Source organism: Camelus ferus, chromosome 28 (genome assembly GCF_009834535.1).
Source record: "Camelus ferus isolate YT-003-E chromosome 28, BCGSAC_Cfer_1.0, whole genome shotgun sequence".
NCBI classification, from domain to species: Eukaryota; Metazoa; Chordata; class Mammalia; order Artiodactyla; family Camelidae; genus Camelus; species Camelus ferus.
Window position 1 is genome coordinate 3,004,946 of NC_045723.1, and position 23,004 is coordinate 3,027,949.

The 23,004-nt window shown below is 41.3% G+C and overlaps 1 protein-coding gene across 7 annotated transcripts; it reads right to left on the bottom strand.

Annotated features, from left to right (window-relative positions):
- C28H2orf92 (chromosome 28 C2orf92 homolog) lies at nucleotides 1-22,872 on the bottom strand. Of its 7 annotated transcripts, none has more exons than XM_032469660.1 (9): nucleotides 22,690-22,872; nucleotides 21,485-21,547; nucleotides 14,021-14,110; nucleotides 11,338-11,421; nucleotides 5,590-5,691; nucleotides 4,636-4,707; nucleotides 3,446-3,559; nucleotides 1,902-2,002; nucleotides 1-433 (listed from the first exon to the last, which is right to left on the bottom strand). In XM_032469660.1, the coding sequence occupies exons 1-9, from the start codon at nucleotides 22,781-22,783 to the stop codon at nucleotides 407-409; spliced, it is 747 nt and encodes a 248-aa protein (XP_032325551.1). In that variant the 5' UTR covers nucleotides 22,784-22,872; the 3' UTR covers nucleotides 1-406. The 7 variants fall into 7 exon arrangements, with proteins under 7 accessions (XP_032325551.1, XP_032325548.1, XP_032325549.1 ...); XM_032469657.1 differs by having other exon boundaries at nucleotides 1,902-2,052; XM_032469663.1 differs by having other exon boundaries at nucleotides 296-433; nucleotides 1,902-2,039.
- Nucleotides 22,873-23,004: the final 132 nt, after the last annotated feature.

The following is a 23,004-nucleotide window of genomic DNA, read 5'->3' on the forward strand; positions in this document are numbered from 1 at the left end:
TTGAATGGCTGTAAAAAAACGAATCAATGCTTTAATAAATAAATAAATCCACGGTTAGTCAGGTCAGTCTCTGAGGAAATGTGCTAAGTCTCCTGCACTAGTCCTTAATGCCATGACCACCATGAGCATGCTGTGGTCAAACACTGTTTCCTTGGTCCATTCAAAATTGAGAGGAAAAGGTACGCGTTTTGTAGGGTGCACCTCACAGCTAGAAATCCAGTTGCCTCTGCACAGCATTTGGATGGAGAATCGCCTCACATCACAGCTTGTGGTGCTGGCTGGCTGGCCCCACCACCTGGCCTAGACACTGGAATTACCCTTCAGCGGTTTCTGTTTTCTGGAATGTTTTCTGGCGTTCTTTTCTTGAGACGTCTGCCACCAAGTCTTTCCATTCATTATAAAAATATTATAGGTCGTGTTTGCCGGAGGGTATCTGAAAGGAAACACACAGGAACTGTACCGCGCAGCTACACGCGGAGGGGTTCCTCCTGTCTGCTCCCCGGGAGGCAGCAGAGGCTGCAGCTTCTGGGGGGGCAGGAGTCTACGGACTTCCCACCAGGAGGGTTTGTCGTCTGCGAAATTCCTTTTGCCTCTGGGCACCGCAGAGCCTCTGGGAAAGTCCTTTCCCCCTACTTTCTCATCACGAAGGCAGGCTCCCCACGGTTTTGCTTAGTCTCTGTGGGGTGGAGCCAGTCTTTCCCTCTAAGAGACACGGAGGGGAGATGGTGAGTCTGAGGGACAAGCCCCACCAGAGCTGTGAGGTGGGTCTGGTTATTTCCAGGAACTCTAGTCTTCTCTCACGTCTGCCACCTTTAAGGCTCTCCTTTCACTTCAGGGGACCCACTGCGGTTTCAAGGGAGAAAGCTGATGTGAGGTGGTGGTGACTGGCCTGAATGGGTTACCAGTCCTGGGAGCCTTGGCATTTTCAAGGACACCTTTAGGGAAAGCAATGCACTCTCGTGGGGAGATTTCAATACTGCAGTCTCAGAGTGGGGTGGGTGGGGTGGGGGGTGGACACCTCCCCCTCTCAACACCACCACAGCCCGTTTCTCTGTGGACAAGCTGCGTACTCAGCACAGGGTTGCGCAGGACCTGAGGGGCTTTGGGGAGCTGCTCTTCCGCTCAGGAGGGTTTGTCTCAAGGGATGCAGATCAAAGCACATCATTTCAAGGTGCAATTACTACAAATGCATAATCTTCTAAACTCTGCTTTCTTGTGCCTGCTCCTGGTTACAGCCTTTGTGCTTCAGTCTCTCATCCAGGGGATAACTGAAATATTTAACAACTGGTGCAGACAGGCAGTGACTAATCAAAATGGCCACCGCTGCTCCAGGCATTAACCCTTCATTTGCTGGATCATGGGGAAGACAGGGAAGTCTGGGGAGGCTCTGGGAAGGAGCCATTTACCAACAAATACAGGCATCTCTCAATATTCCAACAACCAGTGCTGCAGTACCGGCGTGAATGAGCTGAACACCAGCCCCTTCTCACCTCCTCCAGAGCCTCACCCCTCCCCACACTCCTGGAGCTGTACTTTTTCTTTCTGTTCTATGTCCATGTTCCTATTTTCCAATCTTTCAGCCAGAAGGTGTACCATCTCCTCTCTCAGTAGCCCTCAGTGTGGGAAGAGGTGTGACCTGATCTGCAGGGTTTTCCAGAGGCAAGCACGGCCCAAGCCAGGAAACCCAAAACCCAGCTGTGCATTAAGACCACAAGGCAGTGCTCAAAACCAGCCAGCTGGGTTATCTGCATCACAAAGCACGCAGGTGATGCTGCTGCACCAGCAGGCTTGGCGGTCCCTGCCCTCCTCCCAAATCCCCAGTCAGTAGGAAGCTCTGGGACAATGCTAGTACAAACCCCTGTGAGCTCTGGGAAGGGAGGTGGGTGCTGAGAGCCACTCACAATGGCTGCTTCCTCCTGATGTATGTGATCAACACCAACAGCAGCAACACTGTGGCCACGAGGATTCCCGCCACCGAGACCGCGGCGATGATGATGTTCCGCTGGAGGAAATGCAGAAGCTGCACACAGGGCACACTCCTATTTGGAACAGCTAAGTGAGAAGACACGTGGCCAAGTAAACAGAGAGGGACGACCCCGTACAGATCTGCAGGGACAGCCTGTTAGTTCTGCTTACAGCTGAATTGAAAACCTTAGCATCTTAGCAGCTGGCTCTGGAAGTCCTCTTGGGGAAGAAACTGGCTATGTTTAGGAAAATACATTCATAACCTGTTTGGTAGTGGAGGTGAGGTGCTGAGGGTATCAGCTGGCGAGCAGCAAAGCAACCGGAGTTTGCAGGAGGTGAGGAGAGGAAGAGAGGATGGACGGAAGAGGCAGGGCCACCACAGGAGGTGGGAAAGCCCTGCTGTGGTGGCTTTTAGGAAAAATGGACTCAGGTATTTGGTCTGAAGCTTTTCACAGGGCAGTGACATGATCTCCCCTCTGCTGCCCCCATCCCTCCATCCCTCACCCCACCCCTAGCTTCAGGAAATTCTGCCCTACACGAAACCTGCCTCGTGTGTGCAGGCTTGGGGGAATTTCAGGAAATGAGGCAACATGATGCCAAGATGATTCTGAGCTCATGTGGAAATTTTGAGGGTAGATCTGGAATGCCACTGCATGTGGGCTTGGGAGTACAAGGCAATCTTCACTAAATTTCAAAGGAAGGAGACCCCAGGTGACAATGGGGACTCAGAGCTTCTGTCACCCCATTTGTAATGTGACCAAAAAAGAAAAGGGAAATGGGGCACAGAGGTCCAATGACAGGAAGCAGATGTGGAGAAGCTGCTGAGGGAGACCAGAGATGCAGGCAGGAGAATGCTGGCCAGGTGCCTTCTGGGGTAATGCGGAGAAAACAGGGCATGTCTGACAACCCACCTTCATCAATCCTGTGTCAAGGGGCAACCACATCAAGCAACTCTAAGGGCTCTACTGGAATAATTCAGCATTTAATTTCTTAAAGAGAGGAGGTGACAACCAGTATAATTGTGATAGCGAGTGGCTACATGGAAGGATTGTACTGGGCTTGGTACCAGCACGTGGCCATGATGGACAAGTTTCCACCCACCATGGATGGGCCCAGGCTCAGGTAGTCCGAGGGTGAAGATCAGGGACTAGGTTAACCTTTGGGATATAACCCTCCGGATTGTGGGAATGCATCCGTGTGCAGTGCTGTAGGGACTGTGAGGACACCCATGAGATGAAGGACCCATGCTGTGTAGATGCAACAGCAAAGAAGCATCTTTTTGAAAGGTGGAGGAGGTGGGGGTGGGCAAATTCCTGGAGTTAGTTTAATTCGTAATTTTAACTGCAGGTCATTGCTTTTGTGGGTAAATTAAAGGTGTGCTGACATCTAGTCCATTAAAATACCATGAAAGGCAAACAGATGCATTCTGAAGTCATCCATACTTAGGTTCTTATTTAGCGTATGCTGTGTGGATTATTACCTGGACTGATTGCTTCTTGAAGTGTTCCTTTACCTACGGTGGTTAACTGCTTGTCACTTGCATCCCTGTTGAACAGAGAAGATTCTTTATCCCTCTTCTCCTCTGCACTGTGACCTACAAAAGACAAAAAACAAAATGTGTTCATCAAAAAACAACCATCAGCTTGTGATTAGTTCTGTTTTCATGATGCAAGTAATTACTTCTAGAGTCAAAGGGAGGAGCTAGGATCTTGGAGAAGAGTCCAAACTACATCAGTGTTAAGTTTGTTGATTTTTTAAATCTAACAGGTTACTGGGTAGACCAAGGCCGTGGTTCTCATGCTTGAGTGTGCATCAGAATCACCAGGAGGCCTTGTTAAAATGCAGATCTCTGGGCCCCACCCCAGGGTTTCTGAATCAGTAGGGTGGGGGACGTGAGAATGTGCATTTCTCAGAGACCCCGAATGAGGCTGGCTGCCGGTCAGGGACCACACTTACAGGACTTAGCAAGAAACTTTCAACCAGCCGCTGAGCCTCTATGACCCCAGGCTCCACTAGTATAAAACAGAGTAATAAGACCTATCTCACAGCATAATGTCCATGAAAACAACTTATAAACCACAAAGTATTACCAAAAAAATGTTTCTTGAAGTGTGTGGCCAAGATGGCAGAGCAGGAAGACCCTGAGCTCACTTCTTCCCATGGGCACACCAAAGCCACAACTCTACGGAACGGCTATCTGTGACAATGACCTGAAGACTTGTAGAAAAGACGTCCCACAACTAAAGATATAAAGAAGGAACCACAGCAAGATGGTGTATAGTCAAGGCCCACACCCCAGTCAATGGAACCCACAAACAGCAGGATAATCACAACTGTAGAGGTCTCTCCATCCCTCCATCTCTCTGTCTCTCTGCAGAGAACAAGCATCCTGATCTGCTTCTTTATGCTGTGAAATTTTACAAAAGCAAGCTCTCTCACGGTGGGGGTTTGGAGAAGTCATGGGTATCCTAAACCTTTCCAGCGTCTAGAGCACTCTTCCTCATTCGTTGAGCACCCACATTAGCCAGCCCAGTATTCCTGGAGAAGACTGTCTGAGCCCCACCTGCTGGACCCTTAGCTTAGACTCCCATTTGGTCCAGAACTCAGGCAAGAGGAAGAAGAGGTATTACATGTTGACCCTCAACTCCAATTTTATCCATTTGCATTTACCATTGTTGGAAATTCTGTCCACGCTGCCAAGGGAAAATTCTGATTCAGGAGAATTTCCATCAAAATCAGCTTCTTTGATGATGAAACACATAAAAATAACGAAAAAGTTTTTATCAGTACACACAAGCACCTTGGGTCTATTTTTTAAAGTGGTTAAATGCTAATATAGAATTCAGCTTGTACTTGGAAATGTGTATTTGAAAGTTTGTATGTCATTGTAGAGAGTGGCACCAGCTGATGGCTGATTACAGAGGCTGGAGCCCAGGCAGAGGCTGTGGGAAAGGAATGGAAATTCACATTTGTATGCAAATTTCCAACACAGGGCACTTCCGTGCACTGCTGGAAATTTCTGATACACAATTCTATCCTTATGACCTTGGATCAAATACCTGTCTTTATCCTCAAAGTGTTACTTAAAAAAAAAATAATATGAAGCTGCTTTAAAAGGAAAAGTATATTCAGCACTTTTGTTATTTCAACAGGTGTGCCCAGGACAAGTGGGTTTTTTTTTTGGGGGGGGTCTTGTTCTCATCCATGGAATGAGGTACTAATGACTGCACCGGCTCTCACCCAGAGCTGAGATTAGCCTCAAACCAGGTCATACACGTGGAAGTGTAAGAGTGTCCAGCGGGAGTTATTACACCAGTCAGGGCTCCTGGTGTCAAGAACGGTGAACACCGCTTGGAATTCTAGTTCCCATCCTCTGAATAGCCTTCAGAAGGTAAGGACCTGCCTGACACATGAACTTGAGGGATATCCCCAAAGTAGAGGGATAGTCACACTTTTATCTTGGAAGTGATAGGATTTCAGACAATTCTTTCCTTCACATCTCAATCTGTCTTTGCTGCACAAGTAGCTGTTTTAAAGAATGGTAAAGTGATAGCATGTCACATATAATACAGCCCCTCAGCCTATAGGAAAACGTGCCCTTAGAGATTGAAAGACAATACTTGCTTTCTTTCACGTCTCTCTCTGTAATTGATTCGTCTGCTGTCTTTGTTTCATCAAACGGTGCATCATACGGAACTTTGGAAAACCCTTGCAGTAGAATTTCATCTCAAGTGAAGTAAATAAAGGCATGTTAATACCAGCAGTGGAAGGCTGACATATATTCTCTGTAAGTACCCAAAGCAGTCTACAAATACAGTAAGTTCTGGGAGATGAGAAGGTCATCTGAAGGCAGAGGCAGAGACTGGAATGAGGCAGCCCTAAGCCAAGGAGCTTCTAGGAGCCTCCAGGAGCTGGGAGAGGCATGAAGAACTCTCCCCTAGAGCCTGCAGAGGGAGCGTGGTCCTGCCAACACCTTGATCTTGAACTTGTGGCCTCCAAAACTGAGAGAGAATAAATTTCTGTTGTTTTTAAGTCAAAAAAATAAATAAAAATAAAAATAAATAAATACAGTGAATAAATGCTACAAACTCAATGGATAGGTGAAATTATACTCGAAAATACCTTCTCTTAGGAAGGGAGATTCTAATCACATAGATCATTTCTGAAAAATTGTGATTCCACTACATGTCCTGGGCAGTAAACACTGACCTCTAAAGATACGTGGCTAGAAACTTTGTCCCAGATCTCATGGTATGTAGTGTCATAATTTTCCTTCTTATTCCTGCTGTCATTCTGACTCACCTCTGAGACTTTCCCCAAGAGGGCCCATAAAAATGGGGTAAAAATAAAGCAGAAAAGATTTTTAAAAGTCAGAAAGCTCTTAATTTACAAGCTGTTCCTAATTTTTCATGGTTATGATTTTTCTGAAATATATTTATTTCTCCTTCCCTTTTAAAGTTTTTAGTATTCTACTTTTTTTCCTCGGGCCAGCAGTTTTATTTTTTCCTTCTAGGTTTACTTTGCAAAGCCACAGAAAATAATCACCACAAATTCCATTCATTTTGTATATATCCTGAGTCCTTTTTCAAGGGCTATTAGTACATTGGTGGGTGGTCTACTCACCCGATGGAATAAACGCTTACAATAAGGACACGAAAAGGTTAACCATCACAGGGACTCATTTAAAATGATGAGTTCTCACCATCCTCTTTCTTGATGAATGCATTGACCTACAAGTTCCTGAACTATTGTTCAGAAGGAACCTGGCAAGTTTACCAGTGGACCACCAATGCCAAGGCCAACACTGGCATGGCACTGATCCTTCCAAACCCTGAATTTGACACTCATCTTCAGATGCACTTACTCCCCCTCCACACATGTGGAGCTGGATTCAGAGACACAGGGCACCTGCCAAGAAGAGAAAAGCCTTCCCATTCCTATGTAGGAACTCCTGGAAGCGTGGAGAGTGGGACTGCAAAAACTACGTGCAGCCATGCATTCATTCAGTCATGGCAACCTACCAAAATCACTCGGCCAGGTAGTACAGATTTATTGAAGCTTCTTTAACAGCACACATGGAAGAAGGGCAAACCCAGAATTCCTGAAATGCCTTTTCTGCTTCAACTGAGATAATCATGTGGTTTTGTACTTCACTGTTAATGTGGTCTATTACAATAACTGATTTTCCTGTGTTGAATCATGCTTGCATTCCAGGAATAAATCCCACTTGGTCTGGTATATAATCCTTTTAATATGATGCTTAATTCAGTTTTCTAGTATTTTGTTGAGGGACTTTGCATTTATATTTATAAGTGATATTTCTCCATAGTTTTCTTATACTGTCTTTGTCTGGCTTTGGTATCAGGGTAATACTGGCCTCTTAGAATGAGTTAAGAAGTGTTTCTTCCCCTTCAATTTTTCGGAAGACTTAGAGAAGCATTAGTGTCAGCTCTTATTTACATGCTTGGTAGTATTCACCTGGATGTGAATGTGAAGCAACCTGAGCCTGGGCTTTTCCTTGTTGGGAGGGTTTGATTACTGATTCAGTCTTCTTATTCATTACAAGTCTATTCCAATTTTGTTTCTTCTGAGTCAGTTTTGGTAGTTTGTTTCTAGGACTGTGTTCATTTTTTCTAAGTTATCTAATTTGTCAGCATACAATTGTTCATAGTATTCTCTTTTAATCATTTTTATTTCTGCAATTAGTAGTAACCTCACATTTCTTAACTACTAATTGAGTCTTCCCTCTTTTTCCTCATTCAATCTAACTAAAAATTTGTCAGTTTTACCTTTTCAAGGAACCAAGTTTTGGTTTCATATATTTTTTTCTATTGTTTTTCTATTCTCTATTTCATTTATTTCCACTCGATTCTTTATTACTTCCTTCCTTCTACTAGTTTTGAATATAGTTGGCTATTCTTTTTATAGTTTATCAAAGTATACAGATAGGTTATTTATTTGAGACATTTCTTCTGTTTTAATGTATGCATTTATAGTTATAAATTTCCTTCTTAGCATTGTTTTTGCTGCAGGGATTTTGGTATGTTGTGTTTGACTTTCATTCATCTCAAGGCAATTTCTAATTTCTTATTGGTTATTTAAGAGTGTGTTGCTTTATTTCCACATATTTGTGAATTTTCCAGTGTTTCCACTGCTGTAGATTTCCCATCTCATTTCATTGTGAAGGAAAAAATACTTTACATGACTTTAATCTTTTTCAGTTTACTCAGAGTTGTTTTGTGGCCCACAGACGGTCTATCCTGGAGAATGTTCTATATGCATCTGGAAAGAATGTGTTTTCTGCGGTTGTTGGGTGGCATGTTCTGTGTAAGTTTATTAGGTCTAATTGGTTTATAGTGTTGGTCACGTCTTCTATTTCCCTGTTGATTGTTCATCTAGTCCTGTCTACTACTGAAAGTGGGGTACTGGAGTCTCCGGTTATTATTGTAGAACTATTTCTCCATTCAGTTCTGTCCATTATTGGTTCATATAGGGGTTCTGCTGCTATGTGCATATGTTTATAATTATGTATATTGAAATTCTTATCAATATATAATGTCCTTCTTTGTCTCTTGTAAATTTTTTTTTTATTTGAAATCTATTTTGTTGGAAAATAATACAGCCACTCCAGCTCTCTTCTCGTTGCTATTTGCATGCCTTTTCCCATCATTTTACTACCTTTTTATGTCGTTTTACCAAGTCTATCATAGACAACAAGTAGATAGATCTGGTTTTTTCTACCCATTTGCTAATCTGTGTCCTTTAATAAGCATTTAACTCATTTACATTTAATGTGATTACTGATCAGGAAGAATTTACTAATGCCATTTAGCTATTTGGTTTCATGTCTTAACAAATTTTGTTATTTTTTCATTAACATTTTAAACTTATAACAACCTAGTTTGAATAGTATCAATTTAGTTTTAATAGCATGCAAATACTCTGCTCATATATATCTCCATCCCTCCCCTTTTATGTTGTTATTGTCTTAGATTACATCTTTGTACACTGTATGCCCATTAACATAGATTTACAATGATTGTTTTATGTACATGCCTTCTAAATCACATTAGAAAAAGAGATAAGTTACAAACCAAACCAAAATGACAATAACATTGGCTTTTATATTCACCCATGTAGTCACCTTTACCACCATTATTTAATTTTTTTTCTTTTGGCTTTGAATTTCTATCTAGTATTCTTTCATTTCAGTCTGAAGTACTCTCTTTAGTATTTCTACAGGGCAGATCTCTTAGGTTACATTTATCTGGAAATGTCTTCATTTCTCCTCCCTGATCAAAGAATAGTTTTGTCAGGTATAGAATTCTTGGTTGACAGTACTTTTCATTCAAGACTTCAAATACGTCATTTCACTGCTTGTGGCCTCAATGATTTTTGTGTTGCGATCAGCCATTAATCTTATTGAGGATCCCTTGTACATAGTGAGTCTCTTCTCTTTGGATGTTTACAAGATTCTCTGTCTTCTGGTTTCAACAATTTGACTACAATGTCTTTAGTGTGGATCTCTTCTATTTATCCTGCCTGGAGTTTGTAGAGCTTCTTGGATGTGTATAATCATCAGATTTGGGATGTTTTGGAGCATGATTCCCTCAAATATTTTCTCCATCCCTTTCCTTCTTCTCATTCTGGGACTTTTAAACTGTGTATGTTGCTACTCTTGATGGTGTCTCACAGTCCCTCGTGCTGTTTATTTTTTTCAGTTTTTCTTTTCTCTTCCTCAGATTGGATACTTTCAATTGTCCAAAGTCAAAGTTAAGGATCCTTAATTCTGCCTGTTCAAATCTGCTGCCAAATCCCTCTAGTGAATTTTTCATTTCAGTTACTGTACTTTTCAACTTTAGAATTTCTCTTTGGCTCCTTTTTATAATTTCTATTTATCTATTGAGATTCTCATTTTGTTCAAACACTGTTTTCCTGATTTCCTTAAGTTCTTTGTCTGTCATTTCCTCTACTCATTGAACATACTGAAGACAGTTGATTTAATACCTTTGATGAATAATTCCAATTTCTAGGTTTCCTCAGGAATGGGTTCTGTCCAATTCTTTTTTATTTTCCTATTAATAGGCCATACTATCTTGTTTCTTTGTATGTTTTGTAATTTTTTTTGTTGAGAGCTAAACATTCCAAGTTTTATATTTTGATAACTTTGGAAATCTAATTCTCCCATTCCTCATAGATGACCAATTTCTGCTTGTTGAGGCCTAGAACCATGCATTTGTGACTTTTTCAAACTATTTTGGCAAAATGTGTATGCCTTGTTGTGTATGGGTGCTGAATTTCCAGTTTGTTATCTCTGTGGTCACTCAGTGGCCTGACAAAGGTTTCTTTAAGTGTCTATATTTCAAAAAGAGAAAAACAAAAAATACTGTTTCTTTAATGTCCTTAACAAGGTTTCTTGGAAGCCTCTTCAGACCATGAGAGTAAAATAATGGCCACCCTCAGTGCCAGCCCTTGGTGATTAAAGGCAGTGATCAATACACACCCAAATTTTTGAAGGACATGGTCCCTATTGCCCATTCTGACACCAGCAAGTCACACTGAGAATGTGGGCTGCCAACCACTTGGTTTCCTGCCATGGGCCTGGGGGATGGAGAATGGCAGGATCTACATGAAATACTGAAATTCACTAACATTTACCAGACTCTTCATCAAGCTCTTTCCAGGATGATGCAAGTATTCAAATGAAATCCAATGTTCCAAAATAGTTGCTTAAGATAGTACTCGCCAGCTGAGTTATAGCTTTGGTGAAGAGATGTACTCCTGAAGTTTCCTCCATCACCATCTTCCATCTAGGCCTTGGTTTTTCTCAAATGTTACATGGGAAGCTTGGAAGAGATCAGTGAGTCCCAGCCTAGAATCAACTGGAGAGCTTTAAAAACTACTGATTCAAAGTTCTCATGCCATGCCAGGAAATCTGATCATGTGTCTCTTTTTAACAATCTCTTAGGGGATTCTCATCCTCAGGGCTAAGGATGTGGGAGAAGGTCTATCTCAGTCTTGGGGCCTCATCCATCTCCAACAGGTGCAGAAATCACCTGGGCATCTCATCCAGAAGTGATGCAGCTGGTCCAGGGTGGGGTCTGACACTGTGGTTCCAATGACTCCTAGATGGTGGCCCTGCCGCTGCTACCTGGATCCCTCTTTGAAGAACAGAACTCTTTCCAACTCTTTATCTTCTAATTTTGCTTAATTTCTTGAGACTCTAACATTTAGAAAACTGCTTCTAGCCTCAAGGCAATGCACCTTTCTTCTCATCAGAGCAGCAGGAGCAGGTTACCTGAGACACCACCACGGACAAGCACAAGACTCTTCAAATACAGCCTGACAGTTTCACGTGAGCAGATTACTTACCAAATAGTCGAGCCAAATGTTCTTCTTGCTTATTTGAACCTGATGCAAACTCGGCATCTCTCAAGCTCTTTTGTTGAGGATAATCTACGGGAAAATAAACCTCAGCTGTGAGACAGTCTTTCATTGGCTCTGCATGTAATTCTCTTTAAATCCACACACTCAGGTGTAGTATTTTGAGAGAACCACCATGCAGTTAGCCTGCTCCAGGGGAGAGCCCTGGGCTTGGGCTCCGGTACAACATTTGAACACTGCATGATCTTAGGCAGTAAAGCTCATGGAGTTTGGTTTTCTCATCTGAGGCTGGAGGGAAAGATGTCCAACCACTGGAGATCTGTGAGGAGAGGGGATAAAATTCACTGACGCGACCTGCAGACTGAAAGCGCTCTCCCCTCTTCCGGGCTCTGCGCTACTGTCTGTGATGAACGGCAGTAACGGTGCCAGTTCCAAGCAAGGTCATGCTCAGAGCTCAGCTGTGGGAGGCACAGGGACAGATGAACACACATCTCAGGGTCCTTTCAACAAACACTCTCCTCCACAGGCAATGAGGCCAACGAGCAGTGACCAACCATTCTGGAAACGTGATGCTCTCTTGTGTTGGAGGACAGGGAACAGTGCTACTGTATACTCTGCACTAATCCACACTATGGGTCTGTATTTGGGAGGGGCTCAGGGGCCTGAGGTCACCCTGACTTGACCTCTTGGATAAGCACAAGGAATTCCTGATGTTGTCACTGAGGAATGAGAAAATGAAGATGCAAACAGAGATGGACCAGATCAGCAATCTCCCCTAGGATGTTGTGGTTGGACATTAAGACTTCTGCTGACCCTCACTTGGCCACATCAAGGATGTGAATTAATTGTGCTAAAAGACTAGCAACCTGTGAAGATTTTGAGCTGTATTTTCAGGCTTTTCTTTTTTGAGGTTATGATGTCTGTGTCCACACACACTTTCCTGATTCAAGGTCAAGGTCCGCCCTTTTCTCTGGCCCCTGAGGGGTGGGCAACCCCATCCCGGGAGGAGAAACTTGTCCCCTAATGAAGGAGTTTCAGGCCACAGCACCTGCCTATTCTGAGAGGCACAGCACATTCATGAAGTGTCTGCAAGAATCTGAACTTTTAACTAAGAACCAGTGACAATACCAATTATCACACGGTTTTCTCGTAGACAGTCTGCATAGCCATTGAGTAATCTGTGCACATGGCAGCTTTCAATTCTATAACAACAAAAAAATTGGTAGGAAGGCCTACCTGGTGCATGCCGAATGATTTCAAGTATGACTACTCTGATCCAATAAATAACAAATGTATGTTTCTCTGTTAGTGAGACATTGGTGAATTGTTAGGAATAGACAATCATGCAAGCACTTTGCTAAAAATGTGTTCATCATATTGCATCAGCCAGTGGAGCATAAAGAAACACTGTGCAGGACACACCATCATGATTACGCAGTAAAATATTCAGTTTTAATCACATGGTTCATAAACTCCATTAGGAGTCTGTTAGTTATAAAATTGGTTTGCTAGTAGTTTTATAATTTCAACATGGCACACGTGCCTGGTTTATTCTGGCAAATAATTACCCAGTTGTAAGATTTTCCTAATGCACACTGTGTCCACCTGAAAGGATTTCTCTGTCACTTGTGTGATTTGGGCTGATGTACATGTTTTTGGCATAGGGGGTCAGCTCCTTCCCCTTAGCTTTCTCATTTGAGCATCAGTACAAAGGGAGAAATCAGCTCTGCTACTCACTGCAAATACTTTCCAGAGGCTGGGGGAGGGGGAGGTGATGGGGAGGAGTGTAGGAGGCTCCACTCTCCCAAGTCAGTGACTAGGACACATGTACATTGAACTACGAAGTGTGTTGAATACAGTTACTACACTACTCACATCAAGTGTTACCAGGAACAGTGAACACCACTTACAAACCTGGTTCCTGTCCTCTGAACACCCTTCAAGGTGAGAGAACCTGCCTGACCCTTGAATTTCAGAGATCACCCCCAAAATACTGGGATATTCAACCTCCGGACTATAGACTTCCATAATCTCTAGAAGGTTATAGAGAATATTTTGGGCAATTCTTTCTTCCACATCTCAGTTTGGTTTTGCCCCACACCTATCTGGTTTAAAGAATGCTAAAATGACAGGGCAGTACAAACAATACAATACAGGCACACCTCGATATTGCAGGGCGAGTTGTAGCTTACCACAATAAAGTGAATAGCACAAAAGTGAGTCACATGAAATTTTGGTTTCCCAGTGCATACAAAAGTTATGTCTCCACTATACTGTAGTCTGTTAAGTGTGTAACAGCATTAGGTCTTAAAAAAAATACCTTTATTAAAATACTTTATTGTTAAAAAATGCTAACCACCATCTGAGCCTTTGGTGAGTCATAGTAATAATATCAAAGGTCACTGCTCACAGGTCACCATAACAAATATAATTGTAATGGAAATGTTTGAAATAGTGTGAGAATTACCAGAATGTGACACAGAGACAAGAAGTGAGCAATGCCATTGGGAAAATGGTGCCAAAAGACGTGCTCAGTGCAGGGTTCTCACAAACCTTCAGTAAAAAGCACAATGTCCACAACGAGCAATAAAGCGGAGAGCAGTAAACGAGGTCTGACTGAGCAAAGACCTTCCAAAATGTGCACTTAAGAGTTTTAAAGACATATACTTGCTTTCTTTCACGTCTCTCTTTGTAACTGATTTATCTGCTGTTCTTGTTTCATCAGATGGAACTTTGGAAAACACTTGCAGCAGAATTTCATCTCAAGTGAAGCAAAGAAAGGCATGTTAATATCAGCAATCCAGGATTAACATATTCTGCTCTTAGTACCGAAAGTAGCCTACAAATACAGTGAATAAATGATACAAAGGCAATGGCTAGATAATGTTATGCTGTAAAATGCCTTGTCTTAAAAAGGGGAAGTTGGTCTCTCTAAATCATTTCTGAATAATTTTGATTTCACTCGCTGTCCCAGACAGGAAACACTGCCCTCTATAGATCTGCAGCTAGATAATCTGCCCCAAATCTCAGGATATCTAATGTCATAATTTTTCTTCTTGCTCCTGCTGTCTTTCTCCCCAGTTCTGAGACTGTCCCCAACCTGTCCCTCTGTATGAGCAAACCTCCTTCCTGTTTCTACACGATGCACATCATTTTCTGCCATGAAGACTTACTGCCTCTCCTAGGAAGCTTCTCACAGTGAGATTCTGCTTTTGTGGTAGACACACCTAGACGCAAATCCTGATTTTATTGTTTAGCTAATGTGATCTTGGGCAAATAACTCCACCTCTGTGAGCTTCAGTTCCTTCACTGGTAGGCTGGGGATACGAGCATTTAACTCATAGAAATTCTGTGAAAATTGAATAAAACAATGTATGTAAAAGCACTTAACACAGTGCCACCCTGAGGATCATGCAAAGGCTAAGTGTTTGGAAACTGCTAGTCACCATCTTATTTATAATAACCCCTAGATAAGCTAGTAATTACTGCTTGTTTTCTGCTCGTTGGAACCCTGCACAGGTGGAAAGATATGTGGGTAAGTAAGGAAAAAAGACATAAAACACAAAGGAAACAAAGATGTCATTAGTATGTAACAGAAAAAAGAGATTTCTGCCACAGAAGCTATGGCATTCCATCACCAGCCATCTTTGCCCCCTTCTGTACCTAACTGTGATTAGAGCCTCAGGGACCAGCCCTCAGAAAAACACTTCCTTTCCACCCTCCCTGGTAGGTGGGAGGGCTGAGGGACTTGCAAATCTCCTCCAAAGACTCCTGGGACCCTGGAAGACTCTTGCCCCTCCAGATGGAAGAGAAAGTAGTGCTGGGGCTGCACTTCCACACCCCTTTACCTCCTGCCTTGAGAGCAGATGTGATGTCTGGAGCTGCAGAAACCATCTTATGACCATGAGACATAAGTACATAAGATAAAAGCACATAAGACATAAGGAAAGGCTCTGATGATCTCAGAGAAATAGGCCCTGACCTAAGTCACTGAGCACTGCACCAGAGCTACAGCTGTCTCCCTCAGACTGCTTGAAACAGAAGGAAAATAAACTAATCAGTGTTTATGCCACTAACTAAAGTCTTCTGGTAACTGCAGCCACGTGCTTTATTAACTGGCATAATGACTAAGGCAACACCTGGACATCCCTCACTGAGATGATCTTGCCCACTTGAATAGAGAGTGCAGAAATGAACTCATACTTATACTAGCAATTAATCTATGACAAAGGAGGTAAGAATATACAATAAATGGTGTTGAGAAAACTGGTCAGCTACATGCAAAAGAATCCAACTGGACTACTTTCTCAAACCATATACAAAAATACTCTCAAAATGAATTAAAGACTTAAATATAAGATCTGAAATCATAAAAATCCTAGAAGAAAACATAGGCAGTATGTTCTGTGACATCACTCTTAGCAATATGTCTCCTCAGACAAGGGAAACAAAAGGAAAAATAAATAAATGATCAAACTAAAAAGCTTTTGCACAGTGAAGGAAACTATCAACAAAATGAAAAGGCCACCTACTGAATGGGAGAAGATATTTGCAAATGATATCCAATAAGGTGTTAATAACCAAATTATACAAATAACTCATACAACTCAACATCAAAAAAAAAAAAAAGGTTTAAAAATAGGCAGAGGATCTGAATAGACATTTTTCCAAGGACACACATAGACAGCCAACAGATGCATGAAAAGATCTCAACATCACTAATCACCAGGCAAAAATAAATCAAAACTATAATGAGATATCACTTCACAGAATAGCTATTATCAAAAGACAACAAATAACAAGTATTGACAATGATGGGAGAAAAGGCCCCTCGTGCACTGTTGGTGGAAATGTGAATTGGTACAGCCACTATGGAAAACAGTATGGAGATTCCTCAAAAAATTAAAAATAGAACTACCATATGATCCAGCAACTCCACTCTTGGGTATTTATCTGAAGAAACTAATGACACTAATTAGAAAAGATATATTCCCCCTCCCCATGTTCATTGCAGCATTATCTACAATAGTCAAGATGTGGAAGCAACCTAAGTGCTCATCAATAGATGAATGGATAAAAAAGATGTGGTATATATCACAATGGAATATTACTCATCCATGACAAAGAGTGAAATATTGCCATTTACAACAACATGGATTATGGACCTAGAGTGTATTATGCTAACTGAAATAAGTCAGAGAAAGAGAAAGACAAACACTGTATAATTTCACTTGTATGTGGAAACGAATAATAAAAAACAAATGAATAATCATAATAAAATAGAAACAGAGTTAAAGATACAGAAAACAAACAATGGGGTGCAAGAGGGGAAGAAGTGTGGGAAAAAAATAAATGAGAGAAATTAAGAGGTACAAACTTCCTGTTGCAAAATAAATGAGTCCCAGTATGAAATGTACAGTGTGGGGAATATAGTCAATAACCATGTAATATCTTTGTATGGCGACATATCATAACTAGACTTACCATGGTCATCAGTCTCAAATGTATAGAAATATTGAGTCACTATGTTGTGTAACAGGAACTAACACGGTGTTGTAGGACAATTATACATCAAAACAAACAAACTTATAGAAAAAGACATCAGATTTGTGGTTACCAGAGGTTGAGAGTGGAGGAAGGTGGAATTGGATCAAGGCAGTCAAAAGATATAAACTAGTTATAAGATAAATAAGTAGTTATAAGATAAATAAGAGCTAGTTATAAGATAAATAAGATAGAAAATAAATTACTAGGAACATAATGTACAACATGATAAATATAATTAACACTTCTATATGTTATATATGAGAGTTATGAGAGCAAATCCTGAGTTCTCATCACAAGAGAAAAAATTGCTGCTATTTCTTTACTTTTGTATTCATATGAGATAAAGGAGTAACACTAAACTTACTGTGATAATCACTTCATGATGTATGTAAGTCAAATAATTATACTGCATACTTTAAATTTCTGCAGTGCTGTATGTCACTTATATCCATAAAAGTGGAAATAAAACAAAATAAACAATCTAACTTTATACCTCAAGGAACTAGAAAAAGAAATACACACTAAGCCCAAAGTTAGTAGCAGGAAGGAAATAAAGTTTAGAGCAGAAACAAGTGAAATAGACACCAGAAAAAATAATAGAAAAGACTAACAAAACTAAAAGTTGGTTTATTGAAAAGATAAACAAAACTGACAAAACTTTAGCTAAGCCAACTAAGAAAAACAGAGAGAAGACTCAAAATCATGAATGAGAGAGGAGACATTACAATTAATACCACAGAAAATACAAAAGATCGTAAGAAACAGCTATGAAGAATTGTACACCAATTATATGCCATATAGTAAATATGGATAAATTCCTAGAAACATATAACTTACCAAATTGAATTATGAAAAAACGAAAAATCTGAACAGTGTAAATGATGAATAAGGAGATTGAATCAGTAATCAAAAACTTTCCAACAAAGAAAAGCCCCGGACCAGGTGACTTCACTGTTGAATTCTACCGAACACTTAAGTAAGAATTAATGTCAATATTTCTCAAACTATTCCAGAAAATTTAAGAGGCAGGAACCTTCCCAAAATCATTTTAGGAGACCAACATTACCCTGATACCAAAGCCAGATAATACTACAAGAAAAGAAAACTATAGACCAGTATCCCTGATGAATACAAATGTAAAATTCTCAACAAACTGAATTCAACAGCACACTAAAAGAATTGTTCACCTTGATTAAGTGGGATTTACCCCTGAAATGCAAAGATGGTTCAACATATGCAAATCAATAAATGTGATACACTTCATTAACAGAATGAAAGATAAAAATCATATGATCATCTCAATAGATGCAGGAATAGCATTTGACAAAATACAACAAACATCCTTTCACAATAAAAATAATCAACAAATTGGGTATGAAAGGAACATACCTCAGTAAAAGCCGTGTATGACAAACCCATAGCTAACACCATACTCAACTGTGAAAAGTTGAAAGTTTTTCCTCTAAGATCAAGAACAAGACAAGGGTGCTCACTCTCATCACTCCTATTCAATACAGTACTGGAAATCTAACCAGAACAATCAGGCAAGAAAAAGAAAGAAAAGGCATCCAAATCAAAAAAGAAAAAGTAAAATTGTCTTTGCAGTTGACATGATCTTACATAGAGAAAATTCTAAAGACTCCATTGAAAAACAAACAAACCAACAAAAACGTTAGAACTAATCAATGAATTCAGTAAAACTGCAGGATACAAAATCAACATTTTGTTGCAATTCTATACACTAATAATGAAACATCTGAGAAAGAAAGAAAACAATCTCATTCACAATAGCACCAAAAACAATAAAATGTTTAGGAATAAATTAGCCAAAGAGGTGAAAGATCTATACAGTGAAAACTATAAGACTTTGACGAAATAAACTGACAAAGACAGAAACAAATTGAAATATATCCCATGTTCATGGGTAAGAATTAACATTGTTAAAATGTCCATACATCCCTAAACCATTTATAGAGTCAATGCAATCCCTATCAAAATTCCAAATGGCATTTTTCACAGAAATAGAAAAAAAAATCTTAAAATTCATTTGGAACCACAAATCTCAAATACCCAAAACAATCCTGAGAAACAAGAACAAAGCTAGAGGCATCACACTTCCTGATTTCAAACTATACTATAAAGCTACAGCATCAAAACAACATGTTACTAGCATAAAAACTGACCTATAGACCAATGGAACAGAATCAAGAGCCAAAAATAAACCCTAGCATATTATATAATCAACTCATATTTGACAAGGGAGCCAAGAATATTCAATGAGGAAAAGACGGTCATTTCAACAAATGGTGTTCAGAATTCACTTATGAATGTTATATGTGAAAACTGGTGGAGGCTGGGGTGGGGGGTGGAGAAGAATAACAAATTTTATAAGCTCAGAAAACTTTATAAAATTGGTAGTAATTTTTCATAGTTACATTTCTTGAAATATGTTAATTTTGCCTTCCCTTTTTAATTAATTTTTTAATTGAAGAATAGTTGATTTACAATATTGTATTAGTTTTAGGTGTATAGCAAAGTGATTCAGTTATATATACATTTTTCAGATTCTTTTCCATTATAGATTATCACAAGATATTGAATATAGTTTCCTCTGCTATACAGTAAATCCTTGTTGTTTATCTATTTTATTTATAATAGTGTGTATCTAAATTCCATACTCCTAATTTATGGTGTGTGTGTGTGTGTGTATATATGTATATACTATATATGATGTATATACATATGTGTATATACATATATATGTATACCATAATATATATATATATATATATATAATGGAATATTACTTAGCCATAAAAAAGAATGAAATATGGCCATTTGTGGCAACATGGATGGACCTATAGAGAATATTATACTAAGTGAAGTAAGTCAGAGAAAGACAAATATATGATATCACTTATATATGGAATCTAAAAATTAATACAAGTGAATTTATTTACAAAACATAAACAGACTCACAGACATAGAAAACAAACTTACGGTTACCAAAGGGGAAGGTTAGAGGGAGGAATAAATTAGGAGTAGGGGATCTCCTTCCCTTTCAAAACATTCTGGTTTCTATCTGTCCCTGGGGGAGAACAGTTTTGTTTTCCCTTTGCAGGTTTACTTGCTAAGCCACAGGAAATGACCATCACAAGTTCAAATGATTTGGTATTTGCTCTGAGTTCTTTTTCAAAGGCTGTTGTACTTTGCAGGGTGGTCTACTCACTTGATGGAATAGGTGTTTATGACAGTGACACCAAAAAGTAACTGTAATTGCTAGTAAAGTGATGAGTTCTCACAACTCCTTCCTTGTTAAATGCATTGACCTACAAGTTCCTGAACTGTTGCTCAAAGAAAACCTGGCTAGTTTATCAGTGGTCCACCAATGGCAAGGCCAACACTGGCCTGGCACTGGGCTGGTCAATAGGGCTTTGGGGGGATGGGATCCTTCCAAACCCTGCACCAGACACCCATCTTCACATGCACTCACTCCCCTTTCACACATGTGGGGCTGGATTCAGAGACACTCAGCACCTGCCAAGAGAAAAGTCTTCTCCTTCCTTGATAGGACTTCCTGCAAGCATGGATAGAACTACAATTGCTGTCTGCAATCCATCGTTCATTTCGTCACGGTAACCTCCCATCACTCAGTCAGCAAGACACGTAGTGTAGGTTTACTGAAGCCTCTTTAACAGCACACATAGAAGAAGGGCAAACCCAGAATTCCTGACCTGAGACAGCCAAACAATCCACTTCCCGTGTAGACAGACGTCCCCCTTCCAAGCAGGAATGGCACGCATCACTCTGTGATCAGAACATCTATCAGCTCCCAATCTACAGGGAACCATTAGCACTTACAGCTGGGAGCTCTTTCCCAGACCAGAGATGGCCCTCAGTGTCCACTCCTGACCACACAGACACCAGAGAGAAAAAGATCTCTCTAGAATCTGAATGGCTTCCTTCAGCAGACAGCTGAAATGTTTTCAAATGTTTTCCATCAGTCTTAGCTCTCTGCTAAAGAGGAATTCCCTGGGCCTTAGTTTTTCTCAGTATTTCTCAAATCTTGGAGTAGATGCATGAGTCCCAGCATAGACTCCCCTAGAGGGCTTTGGAAACTACTTGTGTACCCCACACCAAAGAATCTGATCACTGAGGATGGGTCTGGACTTTACACAATCTCCCCATAGGATTCTCATGTTCAGTTAGGGCTGAGGACCTGGGAGAGGGTCTGTCTCAGCCTCGGGCCCTCACTCATCTCTACCCTGTGCAGAAATCACCTGGGCACCTCATCAAGGCAGATGTGATGCAGCTGGTCCAGGGTGGGGTCTGACACTGCAGTTCCAGTGGCTCCCAGGTGGAAGCACTACTGGTCTACCTGGACCCCACTTGAAGGAGCAGAAACAGTTTAGCTTCTAATTTTGCTTAATTCCCTGAAACAGACACTTAGAGAACTCATTCTAGCATCAAGGTAAAGCACTTTCCTTCCCATCAGAGCAGCAGGAACAGGTTACATGGGAGACCTCCACGGACAAGCACAAGACTCTTCAAATACTGCCTGACTGTTTCACATGAGAAGGGTACTTACCAAATAATTTAGCCAAACCTTTGTCCAAATTGTTTGAACTTGATGAAAATTCAGTATTTGAACCTGTAGGGAAAAGAAACCTTAGCTGTGAGTCAGTCATTCACTGGATCTGCAAGTAATCCTCTTTAAATCCACACACTCAGGTGTAGTATTTTGAGAGGACCATCACACAGTTGGTTTGCTCCAGGGGAGAGCGCTGGGCTTGGGTTCTGGTACATTTGAACACTGCGTGATCCTGGGCAGTAACGCTCTGTGGGGCTTGGTTTCTCATCTAAGGCTGGAGGGAAAGATGTCCAACCACTGGAGATCTGTGAGGAGAACGGTTAAGTTCAATGATGCAACCTGCAGACTGAAAGCACTCTCCCCTCTTCCGGGCTCAGTGCTGCTGTCTGTGATGAACGGCAGTAACGGTGCCGGTTCCAAGCAAGGTCATGCTCAGAGCTCAGCTGTGGGAGGAACAGAGACAGATGAACACACAACTCATGGTCCTTTCAACAAACACTCTCTCCTCCACAGGCAATGAGGCCAACGAGCAGTGACCAACCATTCTGGAAACGTGATGCTCTCTTGTGTTGGAGGACAGGGAACAATACTACTGCATCTCTGCCCTAATCCATACTATGGATCTATATTTGGGAGGGGCTCAGGGGCCTGAGGTCACCCTGACTTGACCTCTTGGATAAGCACATGGAGTTCCTGATGTTGTCACTGAGGAATGAGAAAATGAAGATGCAAACAGAGATGGACCACATCAGCAATCTCCCCTAGGATGTTGTGGATGGACATTAAGACTTCTGCTGCTGACCCTCACCTGGCCACATCAAGGATGTGAATTAATTGTGCTAAAAGACTAGCAACCTGTGAGGATTTTGAGCTATATTATTGTGCTTTTCTTTTTTGAGGCTCATGATACTATGATCAGACACATTTTCCTGATTCAAGGTCAGGGCCAGCCCTTTTCTCTGGCCAGTGAGGAGTGGACAAACCCACTAATGAAGGAGTTTTAGGCCACAGCTCCCATCTATTCTGAGTGCCACAGAGCATTCATGAAGTGTCTTCAAGAATCTGAACATTTAACTCAAAGCCAGTGGCAACGCTGGTTTCCTCCCAGTCTGTATGAGGAGGAGAACACCGGCTCCGGCCTGATTCAGGTTCATGGCAAGCCTCCCACGTCGCTAGCGGCCACAATACACCTGTGACGGTACCTTGGATCAGGTGGAAAGGGTGGAGCCCTGCACTTTGCCAATAATCCAGGAAGAGAACAAAGAAGAGGGTCTCCGCTCCTCTCTTCTTTGCCATATAGTCTGTGTACCACGAGAGAGAAGCAAAGCTCCTAAATTCCTTCAGACGTGACAGCCTTGAACTCCTGGACACTTCGGAATCGCCGGTCTGTGACGTCACACCGGAAGCGGAAGCGAGGCGTCCCGGGGGGCGGGGCCTGTGGACAGGGAGGGGCGGGGCGGCTGGCGACCCTGAGGTAACAGCCTGTCTGCGCACTTCTTCCGGCTCTGCAGGCGCCT